We start from the raw sequence: 21076 nt of genomic DNA on the forward strand, positions 1-21076 counted from the left end.
GAACGCAAACGGTGCTCCTTTGCTTCAGGCAGTGGTGAGGTGAGCGGGGCTCGGGGCCACAGAATCTGGAGAGAACGTGTAGAGACGAGATTTGGGATCTCTGTGTGCCTGGACACACATGGGAAATGGGCCTTTTTAATGTGAATAAATTTGACTGACTTGTGTATCAGTTTAGAATACAAACAGCTGTGCATCTCTCAGGGCTCATCACTGAGGTTTTGGAGGGCCGCACACAGTCTCTGTGCATCCGGCTGTGAGTGCTCACGCGCCATGCCACCCTCCTGCCTTTTCCACTGATGTGTCCATCTTGATTATAAGGCTCTAAAAACCCCCACGTCGGCTACCTGATCACATTAATGATGGATTTTGTTTGTTTTCTCAGCGTTTGTTGTATTTACTTTGACTTAATATATTCCCTCTAAGAGGTAGCAATCTCTTTGACCATTAGTACATTAAATCCGGAGAATCTCTATGACTGGCTTCTTGAAAAAATGAGTCAGGTTTTCTGGAAGCCAGGTTGGACTTACCGGAGGCGTGAGCTGTGGTCTGACACTGTGCCGAGTCTCTGGTCGCCATGAGGTGTGGCTGGGGGTGTCGGCCCGTGCCGGCTCCTGGAGCCCTTGGACCTCCCTTGCAGGTGGCTTTGGTGCCGATCAGCAAAAGTGGTGCACGTGCTGTCACCTGTCCTGGCGTTTTGGGGTTAGTGCCTCCCACACCTGGCTGCTTTCTGTAAGGAACCATGTCTGCCTTCTAGGGAAAGAGTGGCACCCATGCAGATGGGACTTGTGAGTTAGCCACAGCCCTGGGATGGTGAGGGTTGCCGATAGGTGACTGCAGCTAAGTGAGCCGGTGCAGGCAAGGGCTAGTTTGGTGGCAGGTGCTTTGGCAAGGCTGGGTGTCTGTGCGACTCTGGTGGGTGCTGACTTTCAGCTGGTGGCAGGCGCACAGCAGTCTGCATGGGGGCCAGGGCTGAGCTGGACCCTGTGTGTGTGTGGCCAGGGGTCCTGGTGGTGGATGCCCATCCCTCCTGAGGCCCCAAGGCTGCCCTGTCCCACCGGTTCATGGTCTGAGCACCGACGTAGCCTTAGCCCTCATAGAGCCCCAAGCCTCTGCCAAGGGGCCCTGCAGGTGAGCATGTTGGTCTGTGGATAGTGAGCGCCGCATGCTTGCATGAATCTTCTCTCTAGAATTTCCCTCCTATTTTAGTCTTACTTGAAGGCCAGTCCGTTGAGTCTCAGGTTAGTTGATGTTCCTGGAATGCCGGAGACCTGGCACAGTCAGGCAACGTGCAGGAAGCTCTTAATGTGCAGATGCGGTTGTCGTCTTGCTGCTTAAAAGGGTTATTTGAGGAAACATATAAAAAGTAGCAAGTTGCATATTGTTTTCAGGATCAATTTAAATTCCACTTGTCTTTGCATGTTAGGAAGTGAAGTATTTTTAAATCCTGGGTTTATATGTAAGGCTTTTGGTGCTGTTTAATGTTACAGCAGACGCCAGTGCCGTGGCCTTGGAGCAGGTGGAGGCTTCTCGCCGTCTTCCCCTGCGTGGCCAGGGCTGCCCGGGAGGCAGATCTGCAAGGGGGGCTTGATGGGTGGCACCCGGGCAGGGTATCGGAGCTCTCCAGGGCAGCTGGGGACGGGGTCTCATGTGAGTCTCCCCCCACCAGGCAGCGTAAACGGGAAGAGAAGGAACCACACCAAAAGGGCCCAGGAACCTGCAGGAGACCTCGCAGTGGACAACGCACCTCGGAAGAGACTCAGGATGGACAAGCCCGGCCTGCGGAAGGTACTTGTGTCTGGGTGCAGCCGGCTTGTACCCTGGTGTGCTGGGTGGGGGGCGGCCTCCCTGGGCACCATGGTGAGCCCCTGAGGAAGGCGCTGCAGAGGGCAGGTGCATCTCAGAGGAAGAGCTGCTCTGCCAGACATGGCCATGTCCAGTTGTCAGAGACAGTATGCATCTGGGCCCTTTGAGTAACACTTGCTTTTTAGAGTTGACAAAATTCCATGTACAAAACGACCCTATCTATAGGGCTTATTTTTCAATGTGTAAATGATGAGCTGACATGAAAACAAAAATCCACTAGGAAAACTTTTAAAAACATCCATTACAGGCATTAAAAATAGACTTTATGCGCTCCTTCAATGTGTTAGTAATTCATGTTGCTGTTGACTCAGTGGGAGTGGCCATCAGGCTGTGTAAGCCTTGCTTAAGGCAAAACAAAAGGGGAGGGCCGTCTATGGGTGCAGCCTTGGACCGGAGGGTCAGCACATCCCCAGCAGGCCCTGAGGGATGAGCCTGCGTGGCACCCGGCAGGGTGTGTGTGGGGAGCTACCCAGTGCTCGGTAGCCGGTCTGTCTGGCTTGTGGCTGCTTCACGACTGTAGAAGTGGGACCCCTTTTCTGGAGTGCTGCACGATGCGGTATAAGTTATAAGCTGCTGAGACATCCCGTGAACTTCTTCATGAACGAAGAGTTTAACTAGACTTTATACCTTATATTTGAATTTATGGTTACTTTATTGTAGCTCTGATGGAGTCGTCGCATGTATAGGGCTTTGAGTAACGTTTCGTTCTGTCTTGTGCTGATCCACATTGAGGTGTTCCTCTTGTTAGGTTTTGTTTTATTTTGAAGAATGGAAAATAAGTCTCAGATGTGCTAAAGTGTAAGTTTGTGGTGGCCACCTCATCTAACCTATTTCTTTAAGTTGCATTTGCAGGCAGCCCGGCCTGTTCGGGGGCACCTCTCATGAGATGGGCAGGTTAACAGTCAAGAATCCAGGAGAAATGGGGTTAAGTTCACCCTGAGTCACTAAAGCGTGAAGTTTCTAGGACATTCACTGTCCCCTCTGGCCACCCGCTTTTAACAGGAGCTGGGTGCCCTGGGCCCCAGAGCTCGGCTGCTTGGAAATGTTGGTATGAGTGATGTACCTAAAAGCAGCTGTGTGATCCTGGATATTCAGAATGTCAAAACACATTAAAACACTTGGTAGAAATGTTTTTTTAACTGGTGGCTCACCTGCCGTTTCCTCTGGCTTGGCTTTTGTAATTTCCGGGCACTGTTCTGAGTGCTGGGCACGTGTGGATTTATCCCTGGCTGTGTGGCCACCCCACCAGGAGGCCAGGCCACTCGTGCTGGCCCCAGGCGTGTGGGTGAGCTGGGGTCGGGGCAGCCTGCCCACTGCCTCTGCGAGGATGTGTCTGCTGCATTACCCAGCTTCTGAGACCTAGACATGGTCTGCTCGCTCTTTTTCTCAGTTATAAAATGTGTTTGTTGACGATCTTTATTTGTGAGGTTTGTTCCGAGCTTGTCTCCAAACGGGAAACTGTGAGCTCTCAGGATGGTGAATTAAGGCCCTGATGTGGGTGAGGACATAACAGGGTTTGTCTTGAAACCTTTCCTCCTCCTTCAGGGCGGAGGAGAGTGGCCCTGATGTTCACTTGTAGTCAGTGGAAAGCTGTGGTAGCTTCCTGAAAAACTCCTGGGAGGCACCTAGAGAGCATAACTGGAGCAGGTCCGGGGGCTGTCTGCCCACCTCCCGTCTGGCCAGATACCTGAGCAGGAGCGGGGTGCGTGCGGGAGAGGGGGCGGGAGAGGCCGGGCCGCTGGGACACGCAGAGCAGCCTCCCGGGGAAGACAGGCTGTCGCACAGCCCTCCAGCGGTCTTCCCCTGGTGTGTGTTCACTTTAGGAGACTTTTCCCTTTCTTTTTCTTTGTTCTTCTTCTTTGTTTTTTAATCACAGAGAGAGACCATCGCTGACAAAACAGCCAGGACCAGTTCTAAGGCCGCGGAGGCAGCCTCCTCTCTGAAGGGTCAGGCAGGTAATGTGGTTGGGCCTGGCGGCTCTCCCTGGGGGCTGGGCAGGGGGCGGGTGCACCGGGGCCAGTGGGCAGACCCGGCCTCACGGAGCCTCTGGGCTGCTCAGATGGACAGAGCGAAGGGAAAAGTGGGCTGGGGGTGTGTGTGCAGCGAAGCCCCCCGAGGCAGCCTTTAGGGCCCCAGAGGGTGAGGAGGTCAGCAGTGTGCAGAGGGATGCGCACGTAATGTAAAAAAAAACCGTTCCGGTGGGGACGCCGTGTTAGGATTCAGCTGCATTTTACTGAAGTCGCTTTTCTTCTGGTTTCCACTCGACTTTGTTATCTTCAGTGTAAGGGTGTGGTAGGGAAGGGCTTGAAGACAGAACTTTCCGGGGTTCCACCTTGACAGTGAGTTGTTGCTATAAATTTCCCCACACTCAGTGGCCTGGTCCTCCCTGTTTATTTGCCAAAAATAGAAGTGGAGGCTGCTCATTTCTATTTCATACGTTGAAGGAACTAACTTAGGATATTTGTGAAAAGTGATGGTCAGAACAGTAAAAGGGGCCATCGGATTCCCTTTCACTTTTTCCATTAATTATCCTTTTGATATACCTGATACTTCATTAAAGAAAGGACACCATCTCCTACTCTGCTGGGAAGGAGAAGCATTCAGAGGAAAAGAGCACGTGGAGATTGGGGCAGCTCTGTTCCCTTATGTGGCATGAGGCATACTGTTTTTAAAAAGTTGGTTAAACTGACCTTTAAAAAAAAGACATTAGTGAGCAGTTGGAAGTTCAACACTGGATGTTTAGTAATATAAAAAAAAATTTAAGTATGATACTGGTACTGTGTTTATATTTAAAACTTTATTTCTTAGAGTTAACATATTAAAATTTTTAATGGTTAGAATGATATGTCTGGATTTGCTTCAAAACAATTCCGGCGGGGAGGTGGAACTGGCCTGGGGGGTGCAGCACTGGCCGGGCTGGCCATTGGTGGGGTCAGGGCCAGGCAGCTGTGCACAGGGCTTGTGGTTCGGCTTGTCGACTTTTTTCACGTCCAGATTTCCCCCCATAAAATGTTTAGCCCTCAGTACAACAAAGGAACCCAGAAGATTCATCTTTAGAACTTCATTTATAAGAGGGATGATGATAAAACAGCAAAGAGAGTGAGGTTTTAATGTTTCAAGCTTTACTTTATAAACCAAAATTATTTTACAGCAATGAAAAATCTGTCCGATGCATGCAAACCACTGAAGAAGCGAAACCGGGCTTCTGCAGCTGCGTCCTCAGCTCTTGGGTTTAGCAAAAGTTCATCTCCTTCCGCGTCCTTAACTGAGAACGAGGTAAAATGCTAATGACGGTGGTTCCAGTGGCGTTCTCGTGAAGGCCACTCATACCAGGGGAGTGGGCGTGGAGGCCAGGCTCCGGGAGAGGACACTCGCGTCCTGGGGACGGAGGCGAGTCTTGGGCCCTCCAAACTAGACTCTGACGTTCATGGAATGGGAAAACCACGAACTTGCCTGTTCGGGCACTTCGGGTATAAGTACATGCACACGGTGTATGTATCAGTGTATTTGGATAGACTTCAGCATCAACACAGCTGAATTGTTGTTGACATCTGTTCCATGCACTTTGTATCCCCTCCAGCCCTCTCACTGCGATTCCGAGCTGACCTCGGCCGTGGGCACTCAGACGGGTTTGCGCTCATTCCCTAGGCCCACCCAGGCTCACGGAAGCAGCAGAAGGTTCCTTCCGCTCAGGCCTCCCCTAGCGTGGGCCACTCGTGGGTCCCTTGAACTCTGGCACATGCTCAGAGGCCTGGGTGCGGAGGCGAGACAGCTGTGCTGTCGTAGGCCCCGGTTCCTGGACGTGTGATGGCAAAACAGCAGCAGTTCGAGGCTGCCACCTGCCGTCCTGGTAATGTCATCCAGACTTCAAACGGCCTCAAACACAGAAAGTTTGAAAGGCAGATAGGACGCGTAACTTTTTTTATTTTCAGAGGTTGTTTTGGATTCCTGGTTTCAGTGGCTACCTTCATGGAGTTGACTTTCAAGTTTTAATTTCTCTGTGTTCTGTTCCCTGTGGTTCTGATTTTATAAGTGCACAGCGCGAGCGAGGAGGTGTTAACCGGGGCTTCCTCAGCCTCAGGGTTCCCCCCCTGCTGCCCCCCGGGGATCCGGGCATCAGCTCAGGCACCCTGAGTGCTTTAGGCCTCGCCGTTCCGACACCTCAGTGGTGATGATGATGGTGGTTGGCGGCCGCTCGTGCCTGGGGTTCTCTCCAGTCCCTCAGAGCAGCCAAGCAATGGCAAACTCGTCTCCGAACTTCTAGGAGCTTTTTGAAACACGAAAGACAAATTTTATGAATTAAGTACAAATTACTTTTCCTTTTCTCCCCTTTTTATCTTGTCCAAGTTTAGGTTGATAAGCTAGACAGTTAAATGAAAGGTGATCTAAAATTCCAAAGAATATTACAAATAAGAAATGTCAGTCCTGTAGAGCCTTTAACTTAAGTTGGCTTTTTTGTTACTTTTTTTTTTAGTGAGCTTTTCTTGCATCGTATTTTGGTCCAACCTACCCAGCTGAGTTTTTAGTCATACTGTCGTCAGATGCAATTGGAAGGAGCAAACTGAGGCTAGAGAGCCGTGTAGGTTAGAGGCAGAGCCCTGGCGCAGCGCACAGCGGGGTGGCGAGGCCGGGTGGCCGCCCTGCCTTAGCCCTGTCCCGCCTCCGGCATTGACCAATGAAGAGGAGTTAACCTGCGGCTCAGACACTCGTTCCCTACTTGGGAAGATCGAGAGGAACCATTTTATCGTCACTAGCCTTAATTGATTTTTACTTCTTCAGCACCCGGAAGTTGATAGGTTGTTAAATATTAGAGGATGTTCTTCCTGCATTTGGAGGTGTCGCACAGGACCCGTGGTACACATTTGGTCCCCAGTGTAGAAAACATGTAACTCACCAGGCCTCTCCGTGAGGCCGCCTTTGTGTGCTTTACGTAAAGCTTTCATTAGAGTTTACTTTTACAGAATTATACCGTTCACTAAAGCCGCTGCAGGTGACCAGAAAAGACCTGTCTGTTATGTTTCAGCGGTACCGAACCCTGCTAGACACTCAAGCCGTTTAGGAGAAGAGAAGTGTATGATGCCTAATTCCTGCGACCATCTGAGGCCACGTGTAATGCTATACATAAAAAAGAACAAACACCGGTAAACATTTGGATCCAGAGCTGATGTAAACCAGACGATGTGGGCGCTCCTGCTTATTGGGGCTTGGACCAGCTCTTTACTAGTCCCAGGTGTCTATATTTTTTTCCTTTTGTCACGTTTGATTGAGATAAGGCCTTGTCTTAGGGCTGGTATTTCAAGACATGCTAGGTTGGAACGTGGCTTGTGAACAGAATTTGTGTTGGAATAATTATTACTACATTGTGCTGTTACATCGCCTTAATGAAGAGAATCAATTAAAATTATCTGTGTGCATGACAAAGGCCTGTGAAGGACACACTGTGGTTTAAGTGTGTTGTGACTTCATTCATTTCTTATTCCCTATCTTTTTCGCCTTCACTGGTGATGGCTTTATGGCTTTTGTTGGGGCCTATGTCAGTTGAGTGGGACGGGAGCGCAGCCGCCTTGCCCTGCCCTCGGCCCAGGGCAGTGCCCGAGATCCTGCTGTGCATGGCATCTCCTCGCACACACGCTGGCATCCCTTCCCGGGCCTTTTGTGGCAGGCGGGGGGTAATTTGCCTGTACTGGTGTCAGTGAACACATACAGTGAAGAAGGCAGATAACATACTCGAAGACCAAGGTGAGATAACTGACAGAGGCCATTTAATCAGCCACCTTCATCTCACAGTAGAAACGCATTTCACACCCCAGTGGTGAGCATACGCTTCAGGCTGAGAAGGGACACCGCGGGGTCGTGGCTCTCAGAGATGTGGCAGGGTCTGCACCCGGAGGGCAGCCTGTCTCGCTAGAGGCAGCGTTTCCCTCTTAGATCTTAACCCCATTATTACTGAAAAAAGTGTCAGCAACTCTACCTTCAAAACCAAAAAAACAGCACATGCTGAAAGGAATACTTGTCAAATTCATCGCCAATGAAATGTATTCCGTACTGTCGATATTAAACCAATTTCTGACATAAAAGGCAGGAAGAGTTTTGATTCTGCCCTTTTTTACTAAGCTGCTTTTCTGTGATACTATATGGAGTGCATTTTTAGGAAAAACGTCATTTACAGAATTGTGGTGAACCGCTGAGCTCCTGCCTTTGGATTGAGTAACCGCTGTCCGGGGCACACTGTCACTGGGTGATTTACACCAACTGGTTCATCAGTTGCTGGTGATGTAACGCGACCCGTCCCTCAGCCGTGGCGTTTGCATGTTTGCTTCTTCAGTGGCCGGCGCCGGTGTGCCCCAGTGCTCCGCATGCTTGCATGACGAGGACGCCGTTGCCCTGGGTCTGGAAGCTCCTGGGGGCAGAACACGTGCTGTTCGTGTCAGGCTGCCACCGGCCCTGGGCTTTTCCCCGTAGACTCTTAGATGTGTTTGAACTTTGACCACGGTTCTCGGGACACCCTTGTCTGCAACCACTCCGTGTTGGGGCGCATGGGAACCTCCTCAGGTGCCAGGCACCTGCGCTGTTGTGATGGGACTGGCTATGACAGTAAAAGTCATGAAATTGCCATCATTCCATTTTTGTCCAAAAGTATACATTGTGCTTTGGCATGGGAAGTGATTGTTCCCATCGTGCACGTGGGGCTAAAGTAAACACAGAAGTGGCAGAACGCTGGGCTCGTTTGTGTGGTGTTTCCGGGGCTGGCTGCTGGGTGGGCGGCTGGTGCTCAGTTGGCTCTGCTTGGTGCAGTGGACGCAGCTGGCTTCAGAGCTGGCCCATGAGCAGAGCCAGCCAGGCTAGTTCCCAAGGGACACGAAAATACACAAGAGTTGGGCTTCCCAGGCAGTCACTGAATTAAAAAGTGTGCAGGAAAGGTGGTTGCTCCCCCCGAGTAAAGACTATAGGCTGAAGGGCTTTGGGAGAGAACTGAGTCTGGAGTGGGCGGCCGGGCAGCAGGTGACAGTGTGACCCTGGAGGTGCATTCGAGGCCAGCCAGAGGACAGGGGCTCTCTCCTCTGCAATGGAGAAGGTGGAGGCCTTTGGGATGACTGATGGGCATGTCAGTGGAGCACAGGAACTGTGTGCTGTTTCTCAGTGGGGCGGGGCCTGTCTGCCCGGGGACTGGGAAAGTGACCCGGGGGGCAGGGGCAGGTGCACTCAGCCCCCTGCCGTGAGAGGGACAGTCCCATACCGGACAGAATTGTCCCACGCCAAATGCCAGAGAGGCTTGTTGAGGAGCACCAGAAGGGGGAAATGATTCCAGAGAGGGGCTCCCATATGAAAGAGCTTATGGACAGGCAGTTGTCTGGCAAGAGTACAAAAATTCCCACACTACCATTTAACATGGAATTCCTGCATTCCCAGAGCAGTCAAAGGAAGAGGAAATACGTTCTGGTCTCTGACGTTGGAACTGTCCGTTTTGAGCTGGGTTTCGTGCATGCTAGGTGGGCATCACTGTAACAATTCCATTGACTGTTGTCACGCTGTCTTTCCTAAGCCGCGTGTGGCTGCCAGCGGCAGAGAGCTGTGGGAAAGTGCTCCCTATTACAAAGTTTCGAGGCGGTCCCAGGCAGTGAGGACTCATCTAACCATTTAGACATCGTGAAAATGGGAGGGCTGCAGTGTGACAGAGCAGGGCCTCCAGCCAGGGTCCTGCACAGCCTTCCGAAGATGAGCCAGAGCCACTGGGCAGGCTGGTCCGAGCAGCTCCTCCTCCAGCTGCTCACCCCACCTCCCCACCTCCTCTGGACAGGTTGCTGTCACTTTCCTGGCCTTGCTTCAGAGCTAAGAAGACGTCCTTCTTCAGCTGTGGTGAATCGATGTGTAGTGCCTCTCAGTGGTGTCCTGGGGAGACATTTTATCTGTTAGACTCTGGGCTGAAAGTAATCTGTTTTTAAGAGGATGTCCCTGAAAACCAGTGGAAACCTGTGAAGCCTCAAAAGAAGGCAGCAGAGTTTCATCCGGAGCAAGGCAGGGCTCGGCTCGGCAGGAGGCTGGGGGTACCGTGCCCACCCCGCGCCCCCGCCCTCTGAGGTGGGGGCTGCTTCTCCGCGGCTCTCAGGGCGAGTCTGGGGTTTTCTTTGGCAGGGTCCTGCAGAGGCACGAAGGGTGTCAGTGGGGTGCTTGGGGGATTTGGGGGCGCCCACTGGGGTGGGGCTGCTGGTGGTTGTGTGAGCGACCTTGCCGTGTGCCCTGGCGGGGGGAGGGCCGCACGCACCTTCCAGAACCCACGGAGGACGGCCGGGGGTGGTTCTGGAAGAGGGAAAGGCAGGGCCGTCAGTCAGTGTCGTGCTGCCCCGAGGTGCTCTGTGGGCTGCTGTGGAACCAGCTTCTCTTGCCTGCAAGTGGTGGGTGAGAAATACAGCTGTTCTAACGTGGGCAAATTTACTCCTTTCCTTTTCATTTTTTTTCTGACATCACTCTTCTCACACATACCTAGCCCATCTAAATTCCTTTTAAAGGTTTTCCTGATCAGACTTTTAATACATGTGCCATTTGAGAGCCATTTTGACTGCATGTGAAACTTTGGAATTTATTCTTTAAAAGTAGAGATCCATCACCTCAGTTTGAAAAAACACACAAAAGAAAAATTAGCTCCCGAGGACTACGGTTTCATGTCTTTAGGCTCTGAATCTAATTATAGATCTCTGCTCTGTGTCTTTGCCAAAAGAACTGAAATTTCTCTGTTTCACTGGGAAAGTTTTCCTGAAATGCTCTCAGATCTTGCACTGGCTTCTTACCTGCCTTTGAAGTTGTTGTTTTTAAGGAAATAGACCAGCTTCTGTCTGCTCAGTATTTTTAGTGAGTGAAATCGATTTCGATCCCGTTGTGCTCTCTTTTACTGTTTTACCTAGTAGGTTAGAGATTCCTGCCAGCCTCCTGGCCAGTGAGGGAAAATGCCCTGTCTCAGCAAGCGGAAGTTTGTGGTTGTCATGTTCACGCTGCCGCCATGCGGGCGGGGGGGCTCGTGCGTTCGGGGCACTTCCCTCACCGAGGGCCCCTCCGGTGCGGGGCTGGCCCAAGACCCTCGACAGGCCTCAGCTGTCAGGTGCAGCGAGGTGTACCTGGTCCGCCTGCCCTGGGTGGATGTGCACCTGCCTGCTGGGCTTTCGGCATGTACCGTTCTGGAGCCAGTGTTGAAGCACAGTGACCCTCGGAGCTGCTTTAGCTGAGAGAACGGTTGGGTGTGGGTGTGGTGCCCGCCAAGCGTGGCCGTGGATGGGCCAGTCCTGCTTTCAGGTCTCCTGTGGGCAAAGCTTGGCCTTGTGCCCAGCCTGCGCCCTAAGGGACGGCCTCTGCTGAGGGTGGGTGGGGAGCTCTGGGGACCCGCTTTACCTTTGACAAGGGCCAGCGCTGCCATCGGAGGTGGCCCCCGGGCGGCTCACTGCTGGCTCTGGCTGCCGCCTGTCACAGGAAACCACACGGTCAGAAAGTGGACGTGAGGCTCAGGGACGTCCTGGGGACAGCCGAGGGGCCCCCAGCTGACCGCAGCCCTAGAGCTCCCGAGGCAGCCAGAGGGTCTTGTCTGTGCGACCAGAGGGGTCATTTCAGTAAAACTTCTTTTGAACTGTAGTATTTCAGGGGATGAATGACTAACTTTAAAATTATTTTAATTCTACTCTAATATTGTACTGTGATGTTAACCTGGTAGACCTGTTAGAGGTAATCTTTTGATTTTAAGCTCGTTAAATATGTTGAACACAAGGTTCTTACCATTTGTAAATCCCAAACAGTGTGAACACATTTCTACTTACTGATTTCTTCCTTTACAAAACGTAAGTTAAACATGAACGTGATAATGTTGGTATATAGAAATATTTATTGTTCAAGGTCTGTAATTGTGTTTCAAAAATGACATGGTACTCACCTTGTGAAGGGATTTGCTTTGTCTAAAAATCCATTTCTGTTTGTCTGACACTGCCCAGGGGCTCGAGGAAGCCTCCCCCGGAGCAGCAGGCCCTGGCTGCGGTGGGGAAGGCCCGGCCCCTGGGTGGCTCCCATGTCCAGAGGTTGGTTCCAGTGTGTTCACCAGGCCGCGCTCTGTTTTGTAATATCATCGTGAAAGTTCCCTGTAACCACATTGAGGAAATCACATGTCTTGCACCTAAAGGAATGTATTTCTAAGACAAATGGGCAATACGATATTAAAACATAATGAGTTGAGACTAGAGAAAGTATTTTCAGATTCAAGAAATGTTTCCGAAGTCAGGAACTGAGCTGCTGGAAGCCAGCACCGCAGGTGGCTCTGGTAAACGTGCAAACAAGAGGGTTTTAACAGTCTTGTGTCCATTCAGTCACTACGTTTTTCTTTCCCAAATGCCTCCTACTGGATATGGAGTAGCTCATAAATACCGTGCTCTGAGCTGTGGGACTGGTGATGGGACCGTGGCGCCTCGGAGTAAGTACCCCTCCTCCTGGCGCCCGCTGCCCGCTGTGTGCAGGCCCTGGGGGCGGCCAGCCGGCCCCTGCCATGGCTGTGCCCGGACTGTGCTGGGGCGGGGGCTGTTCACACACACGTCGCTGTGCCCCCCAGGCCCCAGAGCCCCGGGCATGTCTCACGTTCCTGTGGCCACGCGCAGTGTGTATGCCATGTTTGTTTCTTCAAAATGGACTTTGTTAATTTAGGAAATGACTTCAAGTGGAAACGTGCTAACTTTTTCTGTAAATCTTAAATAAAAGGTGCTGTTCCTTCCTCTGACCCAGTACTGGTGTGTGTTTTCTGTCTTTCTCTCCACGCATTGATTCCTTTTTTTAGCTTTTAAATTTGTTCTAGCCACGCCAAGGGGAGAACACGGGTTGGCAGCTGCCCCCACGTGAGCCCACGTTGAGGCTCACACTTTCTTCTGTGCCTTGGTCTGTGACAGCAAGCGGGGCCCTGCACCCCACCCCTCCCCAGGTGCCTCACGGGCGCACACCCCTCACCCATGACTCCGCGTTCCAGGGCGGAGCGCTGTTCCCAGTCCCTCCTTTCTGGGTGCTGACATGGCAGGGTGGGGGCCTGCCATGCCGTGGGCCCTCAAGACACAGCGCTGTGACTGCGTGTGGGTCTGCGCTACCCCTTCACCTTCCTGAGCAGCTCTGAAAGGCCCATTCCCTAAACCGGGGGCTGCACAGCGAGGGGCAAGGGCAGGGGGAGGCCGGGTCCAGGCAGGGGAGCCCTGGGGCAGGAGGGACCCTGCAGCCCCGGAGACCCCACGGAGTAACTACAACGTCCCCTGCGAGGCTGCGGATCCCGCCGGCGGCCTGTGGCTCGTTCCAGGCCAGTGGGCCCCGGCCACATCCCCTGCAGGGCGGCCGGCGGTGAGGAAGTGGGGCTGGCACCCTTGTTCTGCTCCCCTCCAAAATTCCATTCTCAGCATTTACTTACGAGGCTTAGCAAAGAAAAACCAGCTAGGGTTTTGGTAGTTTTTTGTTTGTTTGTTTTTGTTTTTTAAATTTGATAGACAAGAAGTTTTTCTCATTTTACTTACTTAAACATTTGTTGATATTTCTGGTTGAGTGAGAGTAAGGTGTGTACAGCGACCAGCGTGCAGTGTTAGCCCGATCTTAAAAGATCTGTGTAAAATGAAGGAGAAACAAGTGACGCAGATCACACAGTTGCCAAGGCGTTATGTTTGCTCAGGATTCTGCATCCTTCTCACCCTTGGGTGCTGATGGACAGGCAGGTGTGCCTTGCCTTCCCCCACCTTCCCAGGTGGGCAGGAGCAATGGACCGTGCAGTCCTGGGAGAGGAAAACCCAGGGCCGGGAGGAAGACGAGGGCACCGGATGGCTCAGCTGCAGGCGTGATGGGGGACTGCACGCCGCGCCGCGTGTCCCCCCAGAGCAGCCCCCGGCCTCCAGCACGGCAGCAGGAGACGTGCCCTCTGACCTGCATCCTGCTCCTTTAAGCATTTATTTGCTGTTAACATGTTTCTCTTACCTTAAAATAGTCGGACCTGAAGAAATCGGGTAAGGAAGGTCAAACTTCTCAACCCAGAAACCAGTTTTAGGTCCCGTATTAGAGCAAATTGGATTTTCATACACGTTATTTCATTTTTAAGGAATATGAGACAATTTTAAGTCTTATATCTCCTGTGTACATATGTGTACTAAATAGTAAATAGATTATGGTCCGTTTCTGAATGTTCTGCATGGCTTAATCGACAAATTGTATTACCAAAAAAAGCTGGCTGGCGCACATCCGCAATAAGTAACGTGCAGGGAGGGTCCAGGCAGCTGTGGCCTCTCTGGCCCGGGTTTGCGTGACTTTGCTGTGGCCAGAGTGTGGCCCCGCTGCTCTCCCTGGTCGTGACCCCTCACTGCCTCCCCTCCAGGTCTCGGACGGCCCAGGAGATGAGCCCTCGGAGTCCCCGTACGAAAGCGCAGACGAGACACAGACCGAGGTGTCCATCTCCTCTAAAAGGTCTGAACGAGGAGTGGCGGCCAAAAAGGAGCACGTGTGCCAGGTAAGAGGACGGACGCCGTCTGGCTTCCCAGCCCACGGCCTGCCCGTGGCGCCATGGCCTCTTCTCTCTGCCCTCCAACCCCCCGCCCCTGCTTTCAGTCGAAGGGTCAGTCTGTGGTGGGGCCCTAGGATTGAGCTGCCCCAGCTGACACCTCCTGTCCGCCTGTAGCGTGTGTATGTCCTGTCCCTCCTCACACACTCACACAGCCAAGCATGCCTGTGAAGTGCGTAGAAGCTGGGGTTGAGCAGGGGGCGGGTTTGGGTGGTCCCTGTGCCTGGGCGGGGGCTGCTGGGCATGAGGCGCTGGCCCAGTGGTGACGCGCAGCTGCTGCTCGGTACCCGTCAGTCGGCTCGTCGGGATCGTCTTGGCATCTGATTCTCAAATCTGGCTCTGAGCATGTCGAGGCGTCTTTCATCCTGCCCACTTCCTGCCGTTGCCAGGGCTCCTTCCACGCACTGCCGCGTCTGTGGTGGGCTCTGCTCGGGACACGGCCCACCGCGGTGCGCTTGTGAGTGCGTTTACTTGAGGCGGACAGGATCAGGCTCCGGCTGTGCAGGAAGGAGGGGTGCAGAAGGGGTGGTGCCCGGGGCTGGCTGACCGTCCCTTGTGTCCCCGCAGCTGTGTGAGAAGCCCGGCAGCCTCCTGCTGTGCGAAGGCCTCTGCTGCGGAGCCTTCCACCTCTCCTGCCTCGGGCTGGCCCGCAGACCAGAAGGGAGGTTCACCTGCAGCGAGTGCGCTTCAGGCAAGTCCTGTCCCAGCGTTTGTGCAAGCGGAGCAGGCAGGCGGCTGCATCATGACGTGTCAGCGCATGGAGGGGCTCTGGGCTGCATTTGCAGATGTATCCTGCAATAGCCAGAACCGGCCCTGCTCGCCCCACCCCTCTGCCCACAGTGGCCGGCCCCTTCCAGGCCCTTCCGTCCCCGTGCAGCCCTGGTGTTTTGTTCTCTAGAATTTCAGCTCTCTGTGCTCCCCTCAGTGCCCTCCTGTCAGTGGTAGGTGTCACTACTTGGACGCAAGTGTGCCACCAGGAAACTCGCCTGGTAGATGTACCAGGCAGAGCGGAAGACAGCGGGATGCGTTGTCTGAGGCCCGGGGCTGCCTGCACCTCTGCAGAGAGGGCGGGGGGCGACGGTGCTGTCACGAGGGCCCCATCGACCACTCGGAGGAACGGGGCTCTTCGTGAACACACGGCCTCAACAGAAAGAACAGGTCCAAGCTCCCGTGTGAGGTTCACGAGGGCACAGTCAGGTGGGCAGACGGGCCCCACAGCCGCGGCCTCTCTCCCCGCCTGGCCTGTGGTGGTGAGATCTCCACATCTCAGGCGAGTTCCCCTAAACCATGGTATGGCTGTAAAGTCCCACTTGCTTCCGGTTGTAGCCGGTGCCCAGGGTCCTACGTGAGTTCCAGCTCGTCACGAGTGCCTCTCCACAGCCTGGGCCGGCGGCTGTCGCGATGGGGGTTATGGCCCCTCCCGGGGGCCTCCCCTCAGCCTCCTTGCCCCGCAGTGCGGCGGCCACTTCTGCTCCGAGTGCTTCAGGGGAAGCTAGAGCTAAAGCCACAGCAAGGGAGCCCTTGGCGGCCGGAGTTTCTCCTGAAGCATTCTGGGGCTGGTCAACAAGGATGGAAACGGAGCCCAATGCGTCAGCCACGTGGGCTGCCTCAGAGAAAGAGCTGCTTGGTTTTGCTGGCCCAGGCACTCCAATTTAACTCTCGTTCTTGGCATCTCTCTCCCCACCCCTTTCTTTAACCCTTTGTTAGGGATTCACTCGTGTTTTGTGTGTAAGGAGAAGAAGATGGATGTTAAGCGCTGCGCCGTGTCTCAGTGTGGAAAGTTCTACCATGAAGCGTGTGTGAGGAAATACCCTCTGACTGTGTTTGAGAGTCGGGGCTTCCGCTGCCCTCTCCACAGCTGCGTGAGCTGCCATGTTTCCAACCCCTCCAGTCCAAGACCGTCCAAAGGTACTGGGACCCCCGCCGCACGAGGCTGGACCCAAGAGATACCCACCTGCAGCTTCCTGCTTGAGGGACAGCGCTGTCCTGTCAGCCCCTCAGCTCAGCTGGACTCGGTGCTCTCTGATGAGGGGCCTGCCCCCGTTCCCCCTTCTTCCCGTGCAACATTGCATTTTAGGGAGTCTTATTTTTAGGGGGAGGGTCTTTGAAGCTTTTGATAGATTCTGATTATTCTGGTTTCAATGATCCTTTATACCTAAGAGAAGCATTTTTAAACCAAATTGCTTTTTTGCCATTTGCTGTTGGGCGAGTGGGGCTGAGGAGGGACGGTTTTCGGCACTTGCGGACGGGTTCTCTCCAGGCACACTCCTGCCCCTGGGGATGCTTGCTGACAGTGGGGGGTGTCGGCGCTGCTCCAGGCGTCCCCCCACCCCAGGGTGGACCCCACTGCGGAAGAGGTCAGGAGCACCCAGGCAGGGGGCTCTGATTTCCCGGATGGTGGAAGTCGGCGTTTTGTTTAGCTTGACGTTTCCTCGGGACTTCCTGATGCACGTTGGCCCTGAGGAAAGATCTCTTCATGACGCCTGTTGCGTGAGCTTCCCCTCCTGTTTGGGACATTTTTTTCGGTCAAATACTTCAAATTTATTTCAGCCTGAACTTGCCAAGCTGGCGGTGGCCTCGTGTCCCCCCGGCCTCGTCTCCAGGCTGGGCCTGCCGTGCTCGTGGCGTCCCGGTGGGGCCCTGAGCGCAGATGTGCTTCCTGCAGGTAAGATGATGCGCTGTGTCCGCTGCCCAGTGGCCTACCACGGAGGGGACGCCTGCTTGGCAGCAGGCTGTGCAGTGATCGCCTCCAACAGCATCATCTGCCCAGGCCACTTCACCGCTTGCAAGGGGAAGCGGCACCACTCGCACGTCAACGTCAGCTGGTGCTTCGTGTGCTCCAAAGGTGAGGGCTGCCCACACAGCCGGGACGGGGCCGTGCTTGGGGGTGTCTGGGTGCCCGACACTAGCTGCCATCCTTGTCTTTGGTCATCGATGTTCGTAACGTTTCCTGTATTTTCACGTTTAGTAGTGGGTCACGGGGTCTCTAAGTTAAACAATCGTTTAGCAGAAATATGGAAAGTGATTACTGGTGACAGTAAAATTTGCTTATTTATTTACTTACACATTGTTCCTTTTAAACTATTGCTTAAGGGTCAGATGTGTAACAGCTGGAAAGGGGGTGGCCCTGGATCTGGGCTTGACCCTATCCAGCAGCAGCTCAGCCTGTCCCCACCCGCCCGCCCTTGCCGGGGCTCCAGTGTGTGATCTGCAGACGGGGCTGGGGTCGGGTGTGTGATCTATAGGTCCAGGCTGGAGTCAGGTGTGTGATCTGTAGATGGGGCTGGGGTCGGGCTTTTGATCTATAGATCCAGGCTGGAGTCGGGTGTGTGATCCTTAGACGGGGCTGGGGTCAGGCATGTGATGTGTGAGCTACAGACCGGGCTGGGGTTGGGTGTGTGAGCTGCAGATAGGGCTGGGGTCCGGTGTGTGATGTGTAGATCTGGGCTGGGGTCGGGTGTGTGAGCTGCAGATGGGGTTGCGGTTGGGCGTGTGATCTGTAGATCTGGGCTCGGGTCAGGTGTGTGATCTACAGACCAGGCTGGGGTTGCGTGTGTGAGCTGCAGATGGGGCTGGGGTCCAGTGTGTGATCTGGCACCTGGCTGGGGTCCGTGTGTGACCCGCCACCTGGCTGGCCCATCCCACAGCCCCCTCCCTTGCAGGCGGGAGCCTCCTGTGCTGTGAGTCCTGCCCAGCCGCCTTCCACCCCGACTGCCTCAACATCGAGATGCCCGACGGCAGCTGGTTCTGCAATGACTGCCGTGCCGGGAAGAAGCTGCACTTCCAGGATATTATTTGGGTTAAACTTGGGAACTACAGGTGTGAGAAACAGAGTCCTTTACTTTCATTTTCATGCCTTTTTGTTGAAATGTGTTCGTGTCACTTAGATTAAAGTTCTTAACGTGTTGAAGTTACCGCTGCTCTCTCTGAAGACTCTGTGAACCCTGTTTTTAATATTTATAATAGATGGTGGCCGGCAGAAGTTTGCCATCCCAAAAATGTTCCCCCAAATATTCAGAGAATGAAGCACGAGGTTGGAGAGTTCCCTGTGTTTTTCTTTGGGTCTAAAGATTATTACTGGACACACCAGGCACGCGTGTTCCCGTACATGGAAGGCGACCGGGGCAGCAGACACCAGGGCGTCCGAGGGATCGGAAAAGTCTTCAAAACCGGTACCACGATGGCGCGCGCAGCCTCCCACATAGGGAGCGAGGCCTCTGTCTGCTTCAGTCCTGGCCGTGGGGCTGAGCTAGAAACACACTGAGCTTTCTGATCGCTCTGCGGAGGCAATAAGAGCTACTGTCCAGTAACTTTTTTAATGTGCTTTGTGATGAATGTCATTAAGACGCATTAAGGCCTATTTTAAAGAAAGGGATTTTAGTATTTACAGAGGCTTCCCCTTATGTAAGATAGAAATCCAGGGACTCTTGCCTGCTGTTTATTGATCTGTGTGCCGAGGCTGCCTTGCCGCTCATTTGCCTCCCGGGCAGGCGAGCTGGACTCAGGTGCCAGGTGTGGCAGGTGGAGCCATGATGGCACTGGGTGGCTGGGCAGGGGCGTGACACAGGTGGGGCCTTCACGCAGGGAGGCGGGCACACCAGGGGAGGACGAGCCACCTGTGGGAGGCCGCATGGTAGACACCCGAAGGTCTAAATTAGAATGGGTGGGCATCAAAAAGTGTGGAGAGCTGTCACTATGGAAAGACAGAGATGTTGGGACGGCGAGGCAGATGTCAGCTGGTGGAGGTGGGGGTGGGGGTGGGCTGAGCTCCCTATGGCGGCCACCCGCTGGCCCTGGCATCTGACTAGGCGTGGCCTCCTGCCTGAGCACGTTGCTCGCCCACCCTCAGAGCCCTCTTCTACTTTGAGGGGAACCAAATTGTGTTTTGTTTTCAGTCTTAGGGTAGTGATCCCCGGACACTGGTGCCCGGGACCTTGCCCTTATGTCCCACTGGAGGACGGGGAGCCCTTGCCCGAGCCGAGCTGGTGCCGGGCAGCCGCGCAGGCCCTTTGGGCAGCCTTCCGCTGAGAGCATTTTGTAGCCTTTAAAACCAGTCTGTGGAAATCAGAAGTTACACTTGGCAATGAAATGAAAATTTAAAGTGTTAAAAAATAGAGCTTAAAGGGTAGATGTGGTCTTCCGCTAGAACTGTTCACTAGCGTTTTGTTGGCTTTCAGCACTGCAAGAAGCCGAAGCGCGCTTTCGGGAAGTAAAGCTTCAGAGGGAGGCCCGGGAAACCCAGGAGAATGAGCGCAAACCCCCGCCCTACAAGCACATCAAGGTGAAGCTGTGAGCACGGCGTCTGGGGAGGCCTTGCGGGATACACTCTGGGGGTGTTGCCAGGGTCCTTGGGAGAGGGGGTGCAGGTGCAGGCGGCCACACGCCCTTCACACCCAGGCCGGGGCAGGAGAGTGTGCGTGGGAGGTGGACGGGACGGCACACGCCGTCGCCACCGAGGACATGCCCTTTTGCACGAGCATGACCACCAGGCAAGGTGCAGCCCGGGGCAGAGTTGGAGCATGTTTGTGTGGGGTCGTGGGTGAGGCTGGGTGTGGTGGCCAGAGAGGCCAGAAGGCCAGTGCTGAGCAGGGCTCTCCAGAGCAGCAAGGACAGGGGAGGGTGGCTGCTCCGAGTTGTCCCGGGGGCTGCAGATAAGCCTGGGTGGAGGCGCTGGCCGGCAGAGCTGCGGCTCAGCATGATGTTGGCTTGGCTGGCCGGGGGGCCCCTGAGGTTTTGAAGAGCATTTAGAGATGATGGCTTGGGGGCCACCGGCTTGGTGAGGAGCCCCTGGGTAAAAGAGAGAGAGCAGAAGCCCCTGTGAGGACCAAGCCTGGGCCCCACCCCTCTCCCTGCCGATCCAGCACTGGTTTTAGGAGGAAGTGCAGCCAAGGCACTCTGGTGTCTGGCTGCTTCCCGAGTGCGCTCTGCCTCCGTGCCCCGCATGGCCTGTGGTCAGCGCCCCCAGGGACAGGGAGCCCGACTGCACCACCCCCTGACTCGCCTCAGCACATGCGTGCCGGCCCAGGGCTCCGTGCTCACTCGGCTGCTGGGCCTCAACTGCGTCTCGGTGTGTGAGGAGGGCAGTCTCTGCCCAGGAGCGGAAGGAGTGACCCAGAGAGCGTGGGTGGTTTCAGGCTTTTAACACTCACCTCCAGATTGTACCAGTTTCCCTCACGACAGCGTCTGAAAAGGGCACGCTTCCCTAGAACTACACTTTCTGGCATGGTTTCTTTTCGGTTCTTTCGGCTACTTTTGTTGTTTTGTTGCTCTTCTTCCCTTAGTGATGCATTGCAGTCTTCCTGATGGGTGCAGGCTTCCTGAGCATGGGGCTCAGCGGTGGGGGGGAGCTGCAAGGAGGCGCTTGCCACGTGGCCTTCTGCGCTTGGCCACCTGTGCACTGGCTCTCATGGTCTCACATGGCCATCCAGCCGGGGGCTCGGCCTCTGCTCTCTTCTGTAGCGGGGATCACAGCGCTGAGATGGGATAGTGTGGGGGTTGGGAGACTGTTCCCCATACCTTGACCTGCTGCCCATGCCCGGGAGCAGAGAGGGGGCTTCTGATGACACCTGCAGCACCTGCAGTGGCCCTGCCGGGGCCCTGAAGCTGAGAGACCACAGCGAATGGCCAGTAGCCACAGGGCAGATGGGAGGGGGCTGAGGCTTTACAATG

At 54.4% G+C, this 21076-nt stretch overlaps 1 protein-coding gene across 1 annotated transcript in view; it reads left to right on the forward strand.

Annotated features, from left to right (window-relative positions):
* The window catches only part of NSD2 (nuclear receptor binding SET domain protein 2), a 61750-nt gene that overhangs the window by 17155 nt on the left and 23519 nt on the right, over nt 1-21076 (forward strand). The window contains 10 exon segments of the mRNA XM_037829251.1: nt 1667-1785; nt 3740-3818; nt 5015-5139; nt 14225-14356; nt 14975-15098; nt 16115-16315; nt 17073-17252; nt 18070-18226; nt 18374-18579; nt 19585-19688. Coding sequence (XP_037685179.1) covers nt 1667-1785; nt 3740-3818; nt 5015-5139; nt 14225-14356; nt 14975-15098; nt 16115-16315; nt 17073-17252; nt 18070-18226; nt 18374-18579; nt 19585-19688 — 1427 coding nt within the window.

The sequence above is a fragment of the Choloepus didactylus genome, chromosome 3 (assembly GCF_015220235.1).
Source record: "Choloepus didactylus isolate mChoDid1 chromosome 3, mChoDid1.pri, whole genome shotgun sequence".
NCBI classification, from domain to species: Eukaryota; Metazoa; Chordata; class Mammalia; order Pilosa; family Megalonychidae; genus Choloepus; species Choloepus didactylus.